This window comes from Antrostomus carolinensis, unplaced genomic scaffold, assembly GCF_000700745.2.
Source record: "Antrostomus carolinensis isolate BGI_N321 unplaced genomic scaffold, ASM70074v2 scaffold32985, whole genome shotgun sequence".
In the NCBI taxonomy this organism is placed as follows: domain Eukaryota; kingdom Metazoa; phylum Chordata; class Aves; order Caprimulgiformes; family Caprimulgidae; genus Antrostomus; species Antrostomus carolinensis.
The window spans coordinates 31,104-53,297 of NW_010319001.1; the positions used below are offsets into that span (position 1 = coordinate 31,104).

Consider the following 22,194-nt stretch of genomic DNA (forward strand, 5'->3'; position numbering starts at 1 on the left):
TGCTGAAAGGCAGCGCCAGGCATGGAGGATGTCAAAGGGACAACTGCAGCTCCTCTCCCCCAGGATCTCTGGGGGCTGTGCCTGTGCTGCTCCCACCTGACTTGAATCCCTGAAGAGCTGAGAGACAGCTCCCTCAGCATCTCAGGAGGCAAGAGCTGGGGTTAGACAGGGCTGGCCAAGAGAACAGAAACCCCACGGAGAAGAGCCCGTCAGAGGCAGGCGTGTTAAATGCCAGAGCTCATTCCCGAGAACATCCTGCCAAACAAGCATCGGGGCTTTACTCAGCGCCGAAAGGACGTGTTCAGATGAGGGCGTACGAGGTGTGAGCTGACAAATGCTATCAGCCAGGCAGAGGTAAGGCAGGCTGTCTTGTCAGCCAGGGCCTTGTAAAGCTCAGTCCGTGCCCAGCTGAAGATTCTTGCCAGCAATTTCACAGCTACATCACCTCCACGGAGCAAGGCAGCTGCCCTGCACACTGCAGACGTTTCGGATGATGAACAGCAGAAGTCCCAGCACTGGCAGGTGAAAAAAAAGTTAAATGGAGGGGCAAGATGTACAAGCTCCCAGCTTCAGAGATTAATTACAGCCCGCAGCGCCCACTGAAAGCTGTCCAGAGGACAGGCAGCCTAACAGAGGAGGGCAACAAGGAAATAAAGCACCAGGAAATAAAACCATATATTAATATTATCCAAGCCATAAAACAGCAGCCAGCCAAAAATCAGAGCAGAGGGAGAAAGGCAGCTCACCATCCACAGCAAAGCTGACCAAAGGCCACTTTGCTGTCCTCCACCTGCTCCCTTGGTGCAGTAGTTCAGGGGAGGTCTTCTCCCAAACCAGAACTCCACTAAAAACCTGAATTAAAAAGCAAGCCAGGTCTGGACTCAACATATTTGACACGTAATGTTTCCTGCATCGTGTGAACAGAAAATACCTCATCAATCAGTTCATTTGCTAAGACAACTCCTCCCAAGCAGTTCCTGGAGGAAAGCACAACCACCTATTGTTGATCTAATTTGTCTTTAATTACAAAAGTTACAGTAGGGCTGGGAGTGCTTTCCTAGCTGGGGCCTGTAGAGAAGGTTTGTAAACTCAACTCTCCTGAGTCCTCTTAATTAAAACGTTATTTCCCCCTGCACTACTGGTAAGATTTATCTTTATGTGGAAGAGTGTATGCTGCTGGTACACTGAAGAGGTCTTCTCTGACTGAGTGAATCTAACAGCAAAAGACAGGAGGGGAGAAAGGCCAGACAGTTCTACTAATCCACAGCAGAAAGAAATGAAGAGAAACCAAAGCAGACTGGCAGCAGCTTTAATTCTGCAGCATCCATCCGCTGCTGTGCTAACGACCCTGAGTGCTCAGCTCCTCAATGCCAAGCTGCTGTCTCCCCCGCAGCCCTGGGGTGGGCGTGTGGGCAACAACAGGGTGGGCAGATGGAAGGGAAGGGGGAAAAAAAGCCTTACAAGGCAGCACTGTGAATGGCACCTGACGTGGCAGCGATCCAAGGTGCCACACGTGATAGGACAGTCCACTTCAATCAAGGGCTGCCTCACAGAACAGGGATCTGAGCACTGAGGCCAATAAATCTTCAGGCTTGTCAGTGCCCCGGCCCCAGCCCTGCACAGGGCAAAGTTAATCAACAGCTTCTCTGAGATGGGTTTAAAGAACAACTCAGCCCTGAGCTCTCCGTGCTGCAAACCTCAGCCCCCTCCCCAAGGCCTGGGGAAGAAGCTTCAGCCTTTGCCGATCTCACCTACTGAGGGGGGTCAGGCACAGAAGGACACAGCCAGCATCAGGTCACTCCTGCCCACTGACTGCAGAAGACTATCTCTGCCAACTTCCTCCAGGCCCTGGAAAGGCCCCACAAGATGTTGGGAGGAGTCATTCCTAACCCAGCTCAAAGCAACTTGAGGTATCTGCCAAATGGTGCTCTGTGGGGCAGAAGAAGCAAGGAGCAAGCAGCCCCAAGGAGGGAGGGAATGAGACCAGCCTTTTGCCAGGCTTGGCTGCACAACAATGTCCATCAGTGGCACCATCCTACATAGTTCAGCAGCAACAGCTCTTTGGGCTGCAGTCTGCTTCAAGTGTCTACTTCACAGCTCAGCCCTCCCTTGGCAGTCCCAGCAAAACAGTGAGGGTTGCAAGGAATGGAGGAAAGCAAGGCTGGACTGAAGGGCAGGGAGTCCAGGAGGACTGGGGCTCATCTGGGCCACCAACGTGCAACTTAAATTACACTGAAAGCTGAAAAACATAACATAGCCAACAAAAACCACCACTGCCAAGGTGGGAAATGCAGCACACGCTGTTGGCTATGCCCTACCTCTAGGAGAGCTTCCCCTATTAGCTGAATCCTGCTAGAACATCTCCTTCTTCCCCTCTCCCCACCTGTTTCCTGGTGGAAAAACCAACCTCTTCCCCTTGCCCAGGTGAAGGACCGGCTGGTGCTGACACTCTCTGCCTCCAGCACAGCTGGCTCGTTTTGCCAAGGCTGTGAGGACAGCTCACTGGATTTGCTGCTGCTCTTCAAAGGTGTGATGTACTTGGGCAGCCCTTTGTAGAACCATGCACCAGACCTCTTCCAAACCTGTTGGAGACAAGAGAAACAACACCCTAAGCCTTGGATTTTACAGCAAGAGAGCACAACCAGCTTTAAACAAGCTCCCCATCCAGCTCAGCCCAGCCACCTCCTCTGTGCTACCCTGACCCACTCAAGCATGGCCTGCAGACCTGCAGAGTCCACTGGTTCCCCTCCACTGTGCAACTACCACAGCATCTCAAATCCCTCCTCATACTTGTCAATCCAGCTTCATCTCCACCCTCCTTACACCCCTAAAAAGCACAAATACGAATGAGTAACAGGCACAGATTGAAGGAGGAGCAGAGGGTGATCGTGCAAACCAAGGAGCTGCTTGTGTTCTCCAGGTCAAGACTAGATGTTTTCTGATGCCGTGCTTCAGTCAAACACACACCCCCAGGCTTACTACAAGGATACTGGGATTAAGTTCCCTGGCCTGCACTAAGCAGTGGCCAGTTCACATTCTGCAACTGTTGCTTTGCCATTGGGAATCCAGCAAAAAAAAAAACCCAAAAAACCCTCCAAAGCTTCCTGGAGAGAGCAGGTACATGCCATGAGTGGCAATAGCTCCAAGCACATGCTTTGCTTAGAGTAAAACAAGTCTTGGGCTGGCTGGAGGGGCAGCAAGTCCTCACAAGCCTCTCCTGCCACATCAGGTCCCTCAGCCTGGGTCACGCTGCTTCTGAGAGAGCCAAAGACCAGCAGGAGTTGCAAGTGGCAACGCTGGGGCAGCAGAAACGCTGCCTCGTGCTGTACTGAACGATGCAACACTGGTGTTCATTTCACAGAGGGACTGAGGCCAAGCCAGATCATCTAACAAGTGTGCTTGAAAACCCCAGGACGAGAGGAACGACACTCAAATAACCTGGACGTGCAGGAGGAAACAGACTGCGAGCGCTGAACTGTGTTATCTCCTGTAAGAAAGCCCTCTCCTCTCCAATTTAGGTTTAATGCAGCTTATGATGAAGGAGCTCTATTAAGTATATTTAATATAAAGCCTGCTGTGAGACAGAGGAAGGGAAAAGGATGGCAGCGTAGACAAGGAGAAACAGCCTCTAAAAACCTAATTCTTTTGTGCCTTCCAGCAGTCTAATAATGAGCTAATGAGACAGTCAGGGCAAAAATAAGTTAATATAATAAAAATACCATTTTCTATTTAATGCAGGGGGGTAGAAACCTTGCACTTCTGTTCAAAACAAAGGAGAGCATCAGTGTTTCTACTCCAGGTTTCCTGAGCATTTAGCATATAGCATCACCATGATGGCCATGGGTGCAAATGCAGATATCCCTAATTACAGCAATACGTTTGCCATTTGCACTTAGGGCTTAATCAAAGCAGAGGGCACTTACAACACATGGCACTCAGGAGAAGTTCTTCTCATGCAGGCACAGAAAGCAGGACATCACCATCATTATTTCACTAATGGGAGGAGATTGCTCAGCAGGTTGCCTGGTTCCTAGTCTGGAGCCATCAACACAGAAAGCCAAAATCTCTGTGTTTGGGGTCTCGAAAGCCAAGTGAAGGTGATCTGAATTCAGAAGGCAACCTGGAAGTATGCTTTTTAAAAGAAGAGCACCCAGTAGAAGAAAGCAGAGCATTGCTGTGACCCAGGACACACTCCAGTTACTGTAAGAGTGCAAGAAAGAAGCTTGTGTGCATCACAGCAGGATCTAGAAACAAGGAGATGAGAGCACCCTGTAATTACATCAACGTGTTCCTGCTGGGTAACAGCCCAGTGGGATGGTGAGGCTGTCGTCCAAACAAAAAGCAGGGAAGCCAGTTCTCCAAAGGAGAGAAGACTGCAAGTTCTTCTTCTACAGAGGAGGCCTTGGCAGGCAGGACACTTCACTAGCTCCTTCACCAGCATGCAAACAGGCAAAACAGTGACCCAGCCAGCCGAGACACGAGCTGACACTGCTCCTTCTGTCCCCTCAGCTAGCACGGAGGGACTGTGCAGCACTTGGTACAGCTTGTACAACAGCACTGATCAGCGCAGCACAGAGACCCTGGAGGAACACGCTCTGCTATCCCTGCAAACTCCAGAACAGGGAAACACAGTGTGTTTGTTAAATCTGGGACAGACAGCTCTACATGGAGCTCAGCCCACTGCAGCTCAGGTAGACATCCACGATGCAGGAGCTGGTCTCCCTTCTCCCAGGAAGGCAGGAGGCCTTGGGAGCAGCTGCATGCACAGGACACAGCAGGCAGAACAGGGACCGCTGCGGCCATGGGGTTTGCACCTCGATCATGCCTTGAGGAGGGCAGGTTGTCCATCCCCTACTGCACACCGGGTAGCTGGGGCACACGTGGCTTCTCCACACAAGCTGCTGGGAAGGAAGCAACCCTTTCTTACAGTCATTCTCTGAACAGACCTTGCAACATCTGTAATTTAATTTGAAGCACTGAAGAGACCTATTATCTTCAGGCGAACTACAATTTAGGCACACCATAAAACCAATCAGACACAGCAAGGATTGCTGTAAGAAAAGGCTGGTCACCCCCAGGTTTCTCACTAGCCCAGAGCAAGTCCAGTTATAGAAAGAGTTCATGACATAATACACCCAGCTCTGATGCAGTAACACCAGTATAAAATTGATTCTATGCATACATAGTCCCTTTAAATTGGTGCTTCTAATAGAGTTTGGTCTCATGACAGCAGTACTGAAGTTGCTGTGAGATCAGCTCTAAAACAGCTGCAGAAAGATGCTCTCCCCTGTATTAATTTAGCACCCTCCAGGTTAGCAACGTGCCCCATCCGAAACGACAGCAGTTCAGGTTCTATTCTGCACCTGGGCACACAGGTTTTAGCATCCATGCCTCAAAATAAATCGATGCTGCTGCCTGCTATTGATGGCAGCTTCATTGATTGCACGAGTGGCCCGACAGCGAAGTTCTTGCTTGATTTTAAATTAATAAATCTATATCAGCGCTTCAAGAATAAAACTCTTGTGTATTAGCAGGAGTTTGCTCTTTCCAAGGAGGACAGAGTTTTGCTCCCACCAGTCCTCTTGGCACATAAGGTGAAATCCTGCCCCATGGCAGCCTGAGTCTGAATGGAGCTGGAATTTCATCAGCCAGGCACTGCCAGTTTCTTGCAACAACCCAATTTTTGATCATCCCTTGCTCCAAGTGCTTGACAGGGAGGAGTAAAGATTTGTATCTGGGGGAGTAGAGATCTGTACCTGCATGATCCCAGACCAGGATGGGGTGGCTCAGCGTGTAGCTCAGGACACAGCAGCCACATCAGAGTTCACCAGCTGCCCCCAGCCCACTGTGCTCAAACTGGCCCAGCCAAACACAACCAAAATCCACACTAATTATTGACTTCCTTCAGGCTCCTGTCCTTCTGCCTCCCCTGACACCTAAACCACCCTAAAGCAACGCGGGGGAGGACACAGGGGAGAAGAGCTACTTCAGCAACAGACTCCCTTGTTTATTACTTCAAACCAATTTAACAGCCATAGACATGACAAGTCCAGAGAGCTCAATACCTTTTATAACCCTGATAATATTCCTATTAAAGTTGCATCAAGCCATCATTACAGCTACAAGATGAGACAGTCAGAAGCAGATGCGTATTTTTATCTAGCACATTCAAGTGCAGCCTGGAAATGAGACTTAACAGAGAGTCACCGGGCTCTGGTGAAAGACTTGTTAGTGCTCAAACATCTCCCTCTTCTTTCTCCTTCTCTGAATGCACAAGTGCTAAAACAAGCTCTTAAAGAGAGAAAACATTAGGAGTCGCTGCTGAAGGAATCATAATAAACACTTGCAGCAACCCCAACTTGCAGTTTGCTTCCCCAAGCCACAAGTCCCTCGAACAGAGATGCTTAGAAAGGATCTTTGCTGCAAAGCCACATTTTCCTCGACCACCTACTGCTTGCCACACAGTGGCTGTTCTCCTGCAGCCCCCTTCCCTCGCAGCAGCCCGGGCTGGGCTGTGTGTGAGGACAACAGGTACCAACAGCGTCCCATGCTGACACCAGCGTCATCGGCTCAATCTCCCGGCTGCCGAAAGGCGGGGGAGCAGGTTCTCGTGGGCTACAATGCTTAACGAAGAGAAAGGCACCTGCAAAGGCAACCACCCTGGGAGGACTTGGTTGCCATTGCCCACACGCAGCACATGCCCACACACTCACTTTGTCCCAGCTCTCCACCACGGCTCTGGCACGCTGCAAACCACTGGCAGGGAGAAAGAGCAAGCGCTCTTCAGCTTCGTTATTTGCATTCATCTGCTTTTCCATAACACAGAGATTTCCAATTACATTATTTACAGCAATCTGTTGTCAACTCCCACATCCAGCACTTGAGGATGAAGAAAATTAAAAGGCAGTGAAATTGCTATTCGGAGCTTTGTTTCTGGAATAGCAAAATCCATCGCACCTCTGACCCCAACGCTTCTCAAGCTGCAATGGCTGCCAGCCTCCAATGATTTATCCTTCCCCTCTCAATCAGGACTCTTTTTTTTCCTGTGGCTCTATTCTAGAGGACACTATTTTGAGTCTAACCACTTGCTACCACCCCCCCAAAATAATACAGCAGGCTATTGATGAGTTCTTCGAATTGCAAACAGGTGCACATCACTTCAATTCAATCCAGAGTCACCCAAAATAAACACTCCCTTCCATCAGGATGGTGTTTTGCCAGGAAATCATCATGCCAGGCAGGAATAACCCTGGGCTATGTTGGTTTATAATGTTCAAAATTGTATGAGTGTATATGTGAAAAGGGAAGCCCTGGGGGGCAAAAGGGGAGGAGACAACTCAGTTCCTCCCGTGGAGTCATCTTCTTCCTCTGCATGGGTTATTGTGATAAACCAAGAAATGCAGCCAGCCATGAAAATGCCATTTAACAAAGGAGAAGAAATTAAAGGGAAAGCGAAGCAGAGGGGGCAAATTAAAACTTTAGGTCTCTGATAGCTGACACTCTCATATTCGATGGGGTTTAAAAAAAGCTGTCTCCCCCCACCCTCCTTCAACTGTTTTCATTATCGCTACAATTTTGGATGTGTCAATTCAAATGTAAATGTGCATGAACGCTTCCAAGAGGATTTTAATTACGATGATAGCATCGCTAATTATGGATATAAAAAAAAAAAATATATATATATATAAAGTGGTAATTCAGGAAGGCTCTTTGCAGAACCTGGTGGTATCAGTCAAAACAAGGCTGTGCAGAGTTAAAACGGATGGGCAGGGATTTGACAAAACACAGCAGGACCCATTTCCCCTCCAGGCCAGGAGGGGACAGGCAGAATTCAGCCACACACGACTAATTCAACATGGGTGTTGCTGCCCAAGCTGTTACCAAACTCACGTGCTCTGCCAGAGGCCTGGCAGTAGGGAATCATTCCAGCTGTAAACATGCCCACCCGTAGCTCCTCCCAGGCAAGTTCTGCTCCTCTGAGAGCTGCTGCAAGAAGCTTGTTTTGCTGGAGGACCTGCTCCCTTTTTGCCCTGCACTCTCCCTCCCGTGGTTGCATCACTGCTTCTCTGCAATGTCAGCAAACAGGCTCACTGCAAACCTCTGGCCAACATCTGCTGCCGTCAGGGATCAGCACCCCCGGCCATGCCCATGGGACCTCACGTGCACACAGAGGCAGGACTGCCCTGAGAAGGATCAGCCCTCTGTGCTCAGTCTCCAGAACAGCAATGCAAGATGCAAAGCCAAGAAAGGCAAAGCAGCACACGGCAGAGGGAAGAAGGGAGATTCTTGCCCTCAAAAGTGAACATAAGCCTGACTGAATTTGCTTCTACCCTTGCTTTCAGGAACAGTAAAACACAAGCCACATCTGCTTTAATTCCACCGCTCTCAGAAGACGTTTCAAAGAGAAACGGCCACAGAATCCTGGAAGAACAAAATGGGGTTTTCAAAAGATGCCTCTGCAAACAGCTGGGACAAGTGGTATCTCCAACAGGCCAGCTCTGGCCTAAAGCAGATGAGGTCTATCTTATTTCAACAAGAAGAGATGCGCTTAGGGACACAGGAGTGTCTGCTGGTCCTTGGGGATGTTCCCTTTGCCAGCAGGAGCATCCATCCAGGCTCTGTCAGTTCCCAGCCATGTTGGAACACAGCATGTTCCTCCCAGCCCTCTCCGGTGCCTTGGAGACCCCAACCCTGCACGTGCCCATCACGCTCAGCAGCTCGACTGCTGCAGAAGACGCTGTTCTGCTTCTGGATGGTTGGGATGCCAGCAGCAGGCAGAATCCATTAATCACCTCCACTCTCCAGAAATAAGACAGTGTCAGAGCAACTTGTTCCTCATTGCTATGCAGCACAGCCTTCCCAGTGGAGGTTTTCAAGGAAACAGAAAGCAGCAAAGAACACTTCCGAGTGGCTGGGGCTGGGATTCCCAGAGGGATCTATGCACATCAAGCATTTGACTCGAACTGCAAAATTGATGTAAACAATAGCTTGTTACTTTGGTCTCCATTTTGACCCAGGCATACTGATGATTTAATCTTAACTGAGTCCGGCACAGATTCTGTCCACACAGCAAAAGGGAGAGATGACTACCACATGTCACTGAACTCAGGCTAGCTTAAATTGAGCCCACAGGGGTAAATAATAACAAAGAAGATGGAAGGATGAAGCTTTAGCACGTATGAACAATGCTGGACGCTTTACCTGTTAGCTAGTGTATGTGAATGTCCAACTCCACCGTCCTGGCTTCAGATCCTGTGGGCCACAAGACTCACGTGCTCGCTCAGTGCGTGGCAGAGGCTAAAGGGGACAATTATAGTCCTAGGCTCTTGTCCCAGCCAGATGACACTCATTAACTCTAGCCAACATCATTTAGTCCATCCACGTTTCTGAATGACCTCCCTTTCTCACTTCAGTGCTTGCCTCTCACTAACAGAGCCGAGAGCTTCATAAATATCATGCCCAAATAGCTTGACCAGTGGTTCAGAAAATCAGATGGCCATCAAAGCGCTGATGTGGTGGGAATCACCTAAGCTTGGTAACACCACATCTCACCACACCTGCTGGGGAGGGCACGTCAAATCAGCATCACTCACCCACTAGAGCCGGCCAAGTTTAGGGGCCTGACAAGTTGGGAGGTGTTGCCAGAGCTCTGTGGCCTGAAACAAGCCTACTTTAAGCATGTGATTCATTGGCAGGGGCTGGAGAAGAACCTTGCTGAGTCACGCTGCGCGTTAAGAAGGGGAGAGAAGGTGGTACTGGCTTGTTACTGCATCACACTACCCAAAGTGCTCCAGTGGGTTCCTGAAGCTCCCTGCCTGGATCCCAGGAAATGAAATGGGACCAATCCCTACTCACCACACAGGTTAGGCAGAAATTAGAGTATCTGATCCCAAAGAGCAGACATCCATCTGCATTCATTGACAGCAAATACAACCTTCAGCAAAGAGCATGGCCAAATGGGTTTGGTCCAGAGCAGATGGCAACACAAGACAGATCCAGATCACAGAAACTCATGGCAACAAGGAACTGGTTGTGAACAAAGCCCTTAAAAGAAACTTGGTAATTTAGTAATATCATGACACCTGAACCAGCTTCAGGGACTGCACTAGTACCAGCCTGAGGCCTGAGAGCTTCTCATGGAAGACCTGACCAAAGGCACTTTTCTGGCATTTATTCTGCTATTGCCCCAACTTCCTTGCCCTGTCTGACACGCCTCAAGGCTTCTGCTAATTCTCAATGCTTCCCTGCCATCCTCCAAAATAAAAGCAGAGCATGTGGGAAGACAGAGGGGATGTATGACTTGATGCCTGGCTGTGTGTCCACACTGTGACCCTTCCAACCTTCTCCTGGTCAGAGCACCAGCACCACCACAAACAAGAAAGGAGACAGACCTGAACTGACATTAAAGAGCATTAAAAAAATAAATGTGAAGCTCAGGGCTGGGAGGTCAGATGAGGCAATTTTTTAGTTAGTCTAGGAAGGAAAGTTCCATCCATTTTCATTGGGGAAGCACTTTGGCTGTATCTCAGGTTTCACAGAGAACATGAGCTCTGAAGGTTACTGTACCCTCACACTGGCGGCAAGCAACACTTACTGGACAGGGGAACATTCTTCTCTGTCCAGTGACCACGGCTCCTCGTTATTTTTATAACAAATAGGAAAAAAAACCCCACAATTATAGCATGGGATGAGAAAAAATACAGAAAGAACAGAATCAAATAAAGTCAATTTTAATCCCATACACATCTCCCTGCAGAACATAGAAAATATCTTGACCTGCCTCACTCTGAGTTTTGGGACCTCCATTTGGAATACAAAAACATCTGGATGCTTCAGTGTATTAAATTATTATCAATATCCAAGGAGCTGGACTGCTCTCCACCTGCCCTAGCCACACCCACACTGCTGCTCAAAAGTTAAAGACCAGCAGGATCCATGTACCCCTCATCTTACCTGAGCATGAACTTTGCAAGTGCTCCCAGACAAACCCCTCCCATGTAAAACCTAAGCAAGTTTCCACAACTAGTATAAAAAAAAATCCAGCATCTAAAACACCTGCACAAATGTTCTCACTACCCTTCAAAATTTGATTCAGCAGAGCACCCAGGTTTCACACTTGGTTGCAGTGGTCAGAAATAGCTGCTACTGGATTAATGTTCAAGGACCACAAGCAAAAGCCCAAAATAAATTGATGGGAACAAGTGAAAATCCTTCTGTAATCACAGAACAATTCACTGACTTCCTTTCACTGTAGAGCAGCATGCCCTGATGTTGGTGGATGCTGGCTGGCAGACAAGAATTGAGGCAGGCCATTACTTTTTGCAGTGTAAAGTCAAGGATAAAGGATATAAAAATTTAGAGACCTGCATTAGAAGCCTCACATGCTGGCAAGTTATGGGATTTTGCAGGCAGGGAGGAAAACAGACTTAAAAGCCGCAATCCTGGTTATTTTTAGAGGGACAAATATTGCAGCTATGCTATAGATCTCTCCAGCTGTATTAAAGAATGAGTGTCTGCCAAGTTTATTTGCCACAGAGCTAGGAGAGAAAGTACAGCAGCAAAAGGTAACAGTCTCTTTATGACCACAGCTAGAAAAACTCCACAAAGCCACACAGGCTGCAAGGGCTGGTGTGTTTTTTTTAACTGCCATCCCCTCACAAACCAAAGTTGCCACTATTATGTGTATTCATCAAGCCTGCCTGGCCTCCAGCCAAGCCTCCCCAAACCCCATCCCAAACTCCCCTCCCAGTGCCCAGGCACAGGGAAGAGCCCTGGCGCACTCAGCACAGACTCAGGGCAGGCAGGTACAGGCTGCTGAGCCCCATCTCTCCACAGCTGCATTTTACCTCTCTCTGTTCACTGCAGATCTTGCACAACCAAAGAGGACGTTTCTGGGTTCCAAAGGTTTCTATTCCACACTTGGTGCAAACTTTCTGAAACAACGAGAGAGAAAAAAAGGTGATGTCAGCAAGCCCTCCCAGCCTCTCCTGCGAGAGAGAAGGGAGAGAAGCATCTGTCTCAACAGTTCTGTTTTGCTTTCCTTAAAAACCTAAACATGGTACAATTTTCTTATTTATCCTGGAGAACCACTGATGGTTTCTATATGGACAGGAGACAAAGGCAAATCTACAGTCTAGTCCTTGACTGCAGGGCGAGAGGGGAGAATCAAACCCCACTGACAAACAGGTATATTTCTAGAGCGTTTTTTTAATTCCTCTAAATCCTAAAACCCAGTCACTGTGGCATGGAAAGTAGCTGTAACCAAGTGAAAAATGAGGGTGAGTTTGTGCAAGACTGGGAATCCTCTTCTCCCTTCCCTCACGTATGTAGCATTAAAGCCCACAGCTGCCCCTCCATTTCAGCAGGCACTCGGCAGCCATCGATTTGCCGCTGCTTTGGAAGCGGGCACAACCGTGGCTACGTGCATGTTTCCTGAGCGGAGTGTTTGACAGCGCCGCGCAGCCTCTGGTGCTGCACAAGGGAACTTTCATGTCTCCGCTGGCATTACAAGCCATTTACAACCTGAATCACCTCATATTATATAATGAAGCTGATGTGTATCAGGCTTGGCTTACAGCTTGACTGAGAAGTCGGATGAATTCTTTGATCCTCACAGAGCAAAAGCCACTCACAAGAGGGCCCTGGAGAGCAAAACTTTGCTTAGACAGACGTGTGAATTCAATCTCCCCAGCTAAGGTTCTACACGTCCCCCTAACCAGGCTGCTCCTCCTCTGAGCCAGGAGGTCTGTGTCCAGGGACACAAGTCTCAGTGGCTCACTCAGCCCGCAGTGCCCACTCCTGCAGGAGGAAATTGGCAGAATGATGGTACCTGGGGGCAACGACTTCATTGAATGGATAAACACACCCAACTGTTTTGGTCAGCATAGTCCAGAGGTAGGTCTGTCCCTGATTCATGCTGCACAGAAAGTGGGAGGTGACATCAGCAGTCCCACAGAGGTTGGTGCTCCTCTCCATCTCTCTGTTCCTGTCCTCACCCTCACCCTCCCAGAGAAATAAGTAACAACCTCTTGGGTTTGGTGCATCAATACTCAACATGGTGCTACCCATGGGGGTAGGGATTGCAGATGCAGTTAGGAGATGCCACTTGAACTACCCCAAATTCTCCCTCCCTCAAACCAAAACCTGAGGGAGCAACTGTCTTAAATACCCTCAAAGATCCCCATCCCCACACGTATAGCACATTCAAACACTCCCTCTAGTGGAAGTTTCCAAACGATTTTATTCCTAGCCATAAATTTTGGAAGTTCCAAAATAAACCAGGGGTTTCCTCCTCGCCTTCTCTGCAGACTAGCTGGAAAATTGAGTATCACTGACAGCCTCCCAGAAAAAGACATAAAAACCAAGGACATTGAACACAGCCTCATTCCTTATTAAATACAAGATAAAGCACTTTCCTCTATTTATACTTCATATTTTATACACGATACTGATACCCTCTGCAAGGTAAATGACACATTACGCTTTGTTTAACTACTGCTATTGTTAATGCACCTGGATTTGCATACATCTTTATCTTGCCTTAATGCATTTATTTCCAAGATAACAAAAACTATTAAAAGTACCTTTCATAAAACAGAAATTGACACTTGGAAAAAATCCACCAGGCTACAAGAAATATAGAACCACTATTTAGCAGAAGGGATTTGCTGAAGGTAAGTTCTTTGCTGTGTTTGAGATGCATCATGACAACGCGTGGTATTGAATTAAAGAGGCTGCAATGAGATGGTAAAAGAGCAACGCTAGCAAGAAAAATATGAACTTTAAAAATCCATAATTCCCTGACAAGTCATTGCTTATTGCATACGACACTGCACGAGTGATGGATATCCCTGGGTGAGAGGGAACAAGCTTAAAGTAACAGTCCACTCTGTGTGCTCTGCCCAAGGGTTGACTCTTCCCTGAGTCCACAACGTTAAAAGCAGGAAGGGGAGAAGCCCAGGGCACACGGTCACACAGCGCTGCCCCGAGTTTGCACACAGCTGAAAAGTGCAGCCAAGCTGAGAGCAGCTGCAAAATGCACACTGGAAAAGTAGAGTCTCACCTGAAATCAACCTGGATATGAATCCTCTTGAACTGCCCAACAGACTCCAGATGGAAAGAGAATAAACATAAAAACCTCCCAGCCTTTCTCTGGGGTTTTCTGTGCCTCAGGCTCAGGCAGCCCCACCAGCCGGGGGGTTACTATCCACAGCTGCAAACGGACAGGGCAGGGAAGTGTCTGCGCCAGCTTTTGCCTCCTCGTTAAGCGTACAGGGCTCACAGGAAGGAGTTAGAAAGCACTGTGGCAGTGTGACCTAGCTGGCTTCAGACAAGGTGACAGCAGAATTGCCAAGACAAGGCGGCAAGAACAGAGTACATCCTGTTATTCCACATGCTTGAAATTCAGGAAACAGCGAGCCGTCTCCTGTCTGCCATCCAGCCCTTTATTCTCCACAGACACGTGTGCACAGAGCCCATGCTCCTCTCTGAGAGACCTGCCCTGCACCTCCCATTTAAACCAGACCTTCCACTTCCCAGTACTTTACTGCTGCTTCCTTCCCCTCCCCTTCCTAAAAAGCTACTTTCTCTGCTGGGACCTTGGCTCTGAGTGCAAGAGGCACCCACCTCCCTTCCCTCCCTTACAAGAGCTCTCAGCCCAGCAGTGCTGCAGCCAACCATGGACCAGTGCAGACCCAGCCTGCTTTGAGAGCTGCACCTCACAAACTCCAGCAGTGCCAGCACAAAGGGTTCTCCACCATGGCCTCCACAGAGGTGCCAATACGCACCACTCCATAGTAAAGGAGCAGGTTTTCCTCAGTGGAGCCCACAGGATATCTCCTCAGTGATGAGGTAGGTGACATAAGCAAGTGACTTCTTAACTCCATTGCCCACCAGTGACAAGAGTCAGCACAGGCTGCTCCCTTCCACCAGCAAGTCAGAAACACTCCTGCACCCAGCAGGTACCCTCACCTCTCCCCAGGCAACACTGAGGCAAAGTCACTTACAGAGGTATCTCCCTAGGGAAAGCTGGGGCCTTAAGTGCAGGGAAAACAGCCTCCCAGCAGAGGGAGGATGCAGTGGTTGCCTTGGAGATCATCATCTCCACAGCGATACAGATTAACCCCTTGGCTGCAGAGTCTAGACAAGAAACAACCGTCCCCCAGGGCACTGGCAGCACAGCAGATCCCTGCAAACTGATGCTCCCTTTCCAACAGCACCCACACGGTCCTGCCAACACCACAGCCGGACACGGGCAGCCACTGATGCACCTCATCTATGTATCGGGGTCAGAAACCTCACGCTGCTCTGGAACTTGAAGGTGGACTTGAGTCCTCTGAAGAGACACGTTGCTAGAAGGTCTAAGGGCAGACCTTGCAGTAAATAACAGTAAAGCACACAGACCCTCTGTGAGTTGCCTCTGATGGACGTACATTTCTGCCCCTTCTCCCTCTCTTCAGCCCAGGAATGGGAGATGCAGAGGGGGCTGATCCCCTCCATCTCAGCACTAAGGATGTGCAGGCTCTTCAGGATCCTGAGGAAGAAGATAACCTGAGTGCAAAAGAAAACCTGATGGTCCAACAGCACTGACCTAAACAAGTGGGTCTAAGATAACTCTGCAGCTATCTAGCATTCAAGAGGCCTGGGGGCTTTTCCTGAACAGACCTGCTACCAGGAACAGGCAGAACCTGTGTGTCCAAACCCACCTTTTTGCAATCCTGACAAAAAACCGAGGTGCTGCCCAGCAGCCCGAGCAGTTCCCCGCAGAGCAGACACTGGGAGAGGCCGTTGCCCATCGCGTTCTTCCTCATGTTCTCCAGCCGCTCCACCAGGCGCCTGCGGGGAAGGAGGCAGAGCAGAGGTCACAGCACTCACCTTGGAAATCAAAGCACACGGTACTGAGCCGTGCTAGAAATCTGCAGCTGTGTGCTCCAGACTCAGCCCACCTTTGCTGCTTCTGTGCAGTTCTGGGCCCCTTGCTGGGACCATATGTACTTTCACTTCAGTCTCTGCACTCATTGTTTCCCATCAGGTGTCTCTTGGACTTCAGAGGATACAAACCTCTGTAAATTCATCTACTGACGCTCACCAAGCCCAGAATAATCAAAACCGTGGATACCACTGACAGGCCTGACTCAGCCAGTGGGTGCAGTGCAGGCAGCTCACAAGAGGGACTTGGTCCCAGCACCCTTGAGGAGCTCAGTGTCACTGGAGCCACACAGTCCCAGCACAATGATTTCCTGCCTGGAGAGCAGGAGACACACTTAGTGTTCAGATCAGGCCAAGTCAGCACTGGGAAAGGGCAGAGGAGTTCGACCTGCCAAGCCCCTCTCCATTCTAACATACACCCCCTGAAAGCAGCGCTGCAGGCACCTCACTCGCCCCCATCCCAGTAGAAGCAGGAAGACCAGACTGAAGCCATCAGACCAGAACGAGCCCAGCTGCAGTACAGAAATGCCAGTAGCTGCTCCCTGCTTCATGCGCCAGCCTGACAGGAAGCACATACGTATTCACAATGTCCGTAGCAGCAGGACTACAAAAGGGAAGGAAAGTGGGATGAGCAATTAGGATGCAGGATGTGAAGAGCATGCAGAGCAAGGCTGCTGTCATGAGATCACTGCTGGGCAATTCTCAGGCATCCATTTCTAGACAGGGATGATAACAGCCAGGCCATTTATCAGAGGCAGCCACAGCCGCACGTGCAGGCGGCTCAGGGAGGAATGCAATCCTGCTGTCCATGCAGCCCCGTTCTCGTTAGCGCTGAACCCCCTGCAACCGAGCCCCACACTGAGAGGAGGTGAGGTCTGCTTGAGAGAGGTACGGCCTGTGGTGATGAGGTCAGACAGCACAGCCAGGCTGAGCCATCATTCCTGGATTTATGAGAACTCCCAGGAGCTAACAAAGGCATTTCAGAGAATGCTTCAGCATGGGAACAACAAGGTTCTCACTTTCTGCAAGCTACACCAACAGCCACAGAGGAACAATTGGGCCCTGAGGGTCACTGGCTGCTTCTGGGGCTGCTGTGGGCTCCCACATATCACACAAACATCACTGCCAGGTCTCGCTAGCGATCACTGACGTGCGCTGCACAGCGACAGAGCGAAGCACAGGGGAAGGAAGCTGGGCCTGCTGGACACGGGCTGGGAATCACTGGGGTTTCCTGTCTCATGAACATGAAACACCCCTGGGAAATGCTGCAGGACTGCCGAGCTCCCAGCTTTAAAGGCAGTCGGTGTGGGATGGTGACAGACAGCTGAGACCAGAGCTCCAGCAGGACTGAAACCAAAGGGAAACCTGCAGCAGCAAAAAGATGCCTGTAAATGAAATAACTCAAGCTAGCAAACCCCTTCCAGAGAGCTCAGCCAACTGGAACAAACTCATTCAATGCTCCAGGCAAAATCCCAGGGGGCTGCCGGAGACAAGGGAAAACCTAACTGTGCTGCCAGCTCAGCTTCCAAACCGTGCTGTCCACTAGCAGTGGGTGCAGCCACACAGCTCGGCATCTTCCTCAGCCTCTTCCAGAGCCACGGGGGCAGCTGCCTCAGCACAGGCTGCACTGACCAGGGACTGTGTCAGTAGCTGCCATCACAGCAAGCCCCAAGGCTGAACGAAGGCACGAGAAAGGCTTGAGACATGGGGAGAAGGAAAACATCACATCCTTCCCAATGTCCATCACCTCCAAACAAGCAACATGGGAGGGGAAAATAACTGATCTAAGGGATGCTGTGACTGATGGAGGCTGAGCTCAGGCAGCCAGGAGAGCCACTCCTCCATCTGCACCGACCTTTCTGAGGGAAGGGGACAAATGAACAGGACTGTACCCAATGCGCTGCTGCTCGATGATGTCCAATTTCTCCGCCTTGCGGATGACTTCCAGAATGACCTCGAGTTCCTGTGGGCTCAGAGCCTGCATCTTCCTCTGCTTCTCAGTCTGGAACGTGTGCACTGACCAGCCCGTCTGGAGCCTGTGGGAGGAGGTGGAGGGAAGAATTAAGCTGTGAAAGGAAAGCACAAAACCCCTGGCCTGCCCCACAGGCCAAACCTGCCAGGTACGCAGAACCTGCGTCAGCCTTCCATCAGAGAAGTCTGCTCCCTGGCTAACACCCAAAGCAGGAGAGTCTTCTCACTGACCAGAATCACCACATCCCTTCTCCAGCAGCACTGAGTGCTGTGCTGTCTCTCCCTGCCCTCTCACTTCCCTCTCTGCTCCGGTTTGTATTTTACTGCTCCCAGGTCCTCATTCCTCTTTGACTCTGCCCATTAAGAAAACAAGTGCACCTCGGGCATGGAGAGCAGACTCCTGAACACAGGGATTACCTGCACCCTCCTCCCTCCAGATCACACATTTCTAAGGTCCTCAGTTCAAACACACAAATCACCAGACACACCTGGAAATATAAATTTGGCAGCTTCCTCCCTTGGTCTAACCCAGGCCTGCATGAGGATTTTAGCAAGCCACTTCCCTCCGTGCCTCACATACGGCAGCTGAAATCTCTCCTTAGCTCACTCGGGGACAGGCAGGAGCTTCCACAGCTCAATTAATTACCATTCAGTAGAGGTTTTGAGGTCACTGGATAAAGTCACAGCTGCCAGCAGAATGCAGGGCACTATCAGACACAGCTGCCTTAATGAGGCTTTCAGGTGAAGGCTGGAGAAGTGGCAGTGGTGTGCACTGTTCACACCCAGGCAGTCCTCTCGGACACAGGGTGACCTCCTATTTTCTAACACTCTGCAGCAGGCTGACCCCAGAGGTTCAGACAAGAGCAGAGGTGGCAGTGGCGCGGTACCAGCTGCCAGAGGAGGAAAGCATCCAAGAAACAAATGCAATTCTAGTGCTTGACTCATCTCCATCCCTTTTCTCTGTAGGTTATGCAGTAATTTAACTTCAGGAGAAAATGAGATCAAATGACAAGTTCCCAAAACAAAAGAGTGCTGGCAGCTGGGGGATGCTCTTAGTTCTATTTAGGGTGCTGCAGAGATGTGAGCCTGCCTCCAAGCCCTTCCTTTCACCCAGGCGAGGGCTGGTGGAATGGACAGGCTGAAAGAGTTGGGGTTGTTCAGCCTGGAGAAGAGAAGGCTCCGGGGAGATCTTATAGCGGCCTCCCAGTACCTGAAGGGGCTACAAGGAAGCTGAGGAAGGACTTTTCATAAGGGCAGTTAATGACAAAACAAGGGGAAATGGGTTTAAGCTGAAAGAGGGGAGGTTTAGATTAGATATTAGGAAGAAGTTTTTCACTGTGAGGGTGGTCAGACACTGGAACAGGTTCCCCAGAGAAGCTGTGGCTGCTCCTCCCTGGAAGTGCTGAAGGCCAGGTTGGATGAGGCTTTGAGTAACCTGGTCTAGTGGAAGGTGTCCCTGCTGCTGGCAGGGGGGTTGGAACTGGATGAGCTTTAAGGTCCCTTCCAACCCAAACCAGTCTGTGATTCTATGACTCCCACCACACACCAGCCTCACTGCAAACTCCACTGCAGGCTGGCAGGTCTGAGCAGCAGCCGGGCACCGAACCCCAGCTTAGCAGGCTCCTGTCCACCCAAACAGCACAATTTTGGGTACAGAGAAGTCTGTGTGACAGGCAAACTCCTGCCTCCCATCCAGGCTGCGGCTGAAGCTGGTTCTCCACAGAGATATTGGGAAAGCATTCAGGACAGAGCTGAGGCTGGAAGGAGAGGAGAGGGTGGCAAGGACTCACTTGGCACGCAGTGCCAGCTGCCGGTCATTGGGGCACACCCACTGGCCTGTCCCGCTGCCAAAAATCGTGTCGGCCATGGCACCAGGCTGGGGAGATCACACCTGGAAGAAGCAAACACCAGCAATGAGCAGAGTGGCCACCCCACCCTGAAGAAAGCACAGGGCAGTGCTCAGCACAGCTTTATTAACCACCCCAACGGGCCACTTTTCTGGCAAGGAAAACAAAGGTGATCTGCTGGCATCACACACAGTGGCAGTAGACAGACTCTCACCCACAGACAGCGATAAAAACATATCACCATTCTCATAAAATATGAGCCAATAAATACCTTGAAGACAAGGCTGGAAGTTTATATTTTATGGTACTCTGCAAAAAAGCCAGAAACTCTTTGTCAATTCTGATTTTTCATTTCAAAAGTAGAGAAAAGTGTTGTTTGTAAGAATAATCTCTGCCCCATCACCTCTAGAGCCCCAACGCTGCAGCACTGACAGAGACAACCACTCTGAAGGACACAGAGAAGCTACAGTTGCTTTTTTTTTTTACCTCTTAATGGGTTAACAAACAAAAACCCACGCGACAATCAGCATGAATAGTGGCAAGTCATTCCGTTCATTAAAACTGCCTCCATAATAGCCTGATATTTATAACTACAGCCTACAATAGCAGCTTGTTTGCATTCTCTGATGTTTAAGACAGCACCTCTTGCAGCAGATCTCCAACCGTGGCTCCTGTAACCAGCACGGTCACACAGTGGTTCCTTGCATTCAATGACAATTTCACCGTGAACTGATCAGTAAAAGCAGCAAGAGCCAAATTCCACACACTCATGAGAGAAACACAACCCCAAAAGGGACTTTAGAGCTAAGCAGCTCTGAGTCCTACCAGCAGCTCAGATGAGCTGAAAGCACCAAGGGACAGACACAGCCAAAAGATTTCAGTGGAGGCAAAACTAGTCTTGATGTGCCGAGCTTTTCTCCAGCTGGATTTGCTCTGCAGCAGAGCGAGTGTCTCACGAGCCCTATCACGTATGTTCCCAGGTATTAATACTTACCTTTCCCAGAACAGACACTTGCCAGCTTTGAAACCATACCTGCTGGGCAGAGATAAGGTGTTTAATGCTGTTTGGCAAACACAAACCAGATACAATAGCAGGCAAGGTATATCACCTGCCAACTGTGCAGTAGTTCCCAAGAAAGCACACGTTCCAGTCTCAGTCCACAGCACACTTATCCCAGCAGTGCCCATGGTTCAGCACGCGGCACCTACACTCACCATCTATCTCCTGCTGACACACAGAGCTTTCCACTTCTGTGCCAGACACAGGCTGCACGGCCTTGGCCCTCTTACACAGGCAGGCACGCAGCTTGTGCAAACCATTCTCTCTCTCCCTAGGCTGAGCTCACATGTGCCACACATGCTGCACTCAACCCCGGCACAGAAACACTAACCCGTGTCAGAGGAGTGACAGCTACCTCCTGCCAAACCCCGCGTCAGCCTCGAGAGATAAAACAGTTACAGACAATGGAACCAGCTCCCTCCTCTCCGACTATCCAGTTGCTGGATGGAGTCTGAAAACTCAGTGCTTAGAACAGGCAGAAGAGGAGGAATTCCACACAAGATTTCTTTCACTGCAGAGAGACAGATGTATGCTCTAACAATCCAGCATAATGCTCAGCAGCACCGTCTGCACAGCAAAGCGACGCAGGAGGAGAGGGGAGGCTGCAAGAAAGGTCTGGCAGAGAAGAAGGGGTTGGGACAGGAAGGACAGACAGAACTGCTGCACACAATTTTTAAACCTTTGCTACACTAGTTGAGTTGATCACTTTGAAAACGGAACATCCCCAGAAGAAATCCTCTAACCCTGGCATCTCCAATTTACCAACTACTTTCCCCTCCCTGCTCAGTGCCACCGTGTGGGTTTGCATTTCCATTTTGTCCCAGAACACCTCCTGCTCTTTTCATCTTCTTCACGATCTCAAGCAAGGAGAGAACACAGTCCCCACACACGTCCCACAGCAGCTCACACACAGGGGAGCAGCAATCCAGCATTAACAGCAAAAGAATACGTAGGCTCCCGCCCCCAGGCCAGCGGTAGAAGCAGAGAGAAGCGACAATTTCACACAGAATGGCTGACCTGGGATTCTCCAGATATTTTCCAAGCCTGTGATGTGCTGTTACAGGATTATACACACATGTATCCCCCCACACAAATGCATATATTAAATTACTCTCCAGATATAGCACATACTCTTCCCTCCCACTCACACACACCTGAAGAACAGCACAGCCCAAACACACTGAACGTCCACTGGCAACGCTGAATGCACAACACCACAGCGACACGGCCAGCGCTTGGCACCTGGGGGTGTTCAGCATAAAAGCCAGAGCTGGAGATGAGCCCCACACCACGGTCAGGGCAGAGGAGTTTGCTTTGCCAGCAGCTGTGCTTTCAGGGTGGAAAGCAGAGCTGAATACATCTGCCCCTCCTCTGCAGAGCTTTATCTGC

At 49.9% G+C, this 22,194-nt stretch overlaps 1 protein-coding gene across 1 annotated transcript in view; it reads right to left on the reverse strand.

The window, feature by feature from the left end:
- Nucleotides 1-19,765, reverse strand: part of RPH3AL (rabphilin 3A like (without C2 domains)) — a 30,381-nt gene extending 10,616 nt beyond the window's left edge. The window contains exons 1-5 of the mRNA XM_029085229.1: nt 19,689-19,765; nt 17,820-17,963; nt 15,705-15,834; nt 11,847-11,933; nt 2,408-2,582 (exon numbers count right to left, since the gene is read on the reverse strand). Of these exons, the coding sequence (XP_028941062.1) occupies nt 2,408-2,582; nt 11,847-11,933; nt 15,705-15,834; nt 17,820-17,963; nt 19,689-19,765 (613 nt within the window). The remainder of the gene's footprint in view (nt 1-2,407; nt 2,583-11,846; nt 11,934-15,704; nt 15,835-17,819; nt 17,964-19,688) is intronic.
- Nucleotides 19,766-22,194: the final 2,429 nt, after the last annotated feature.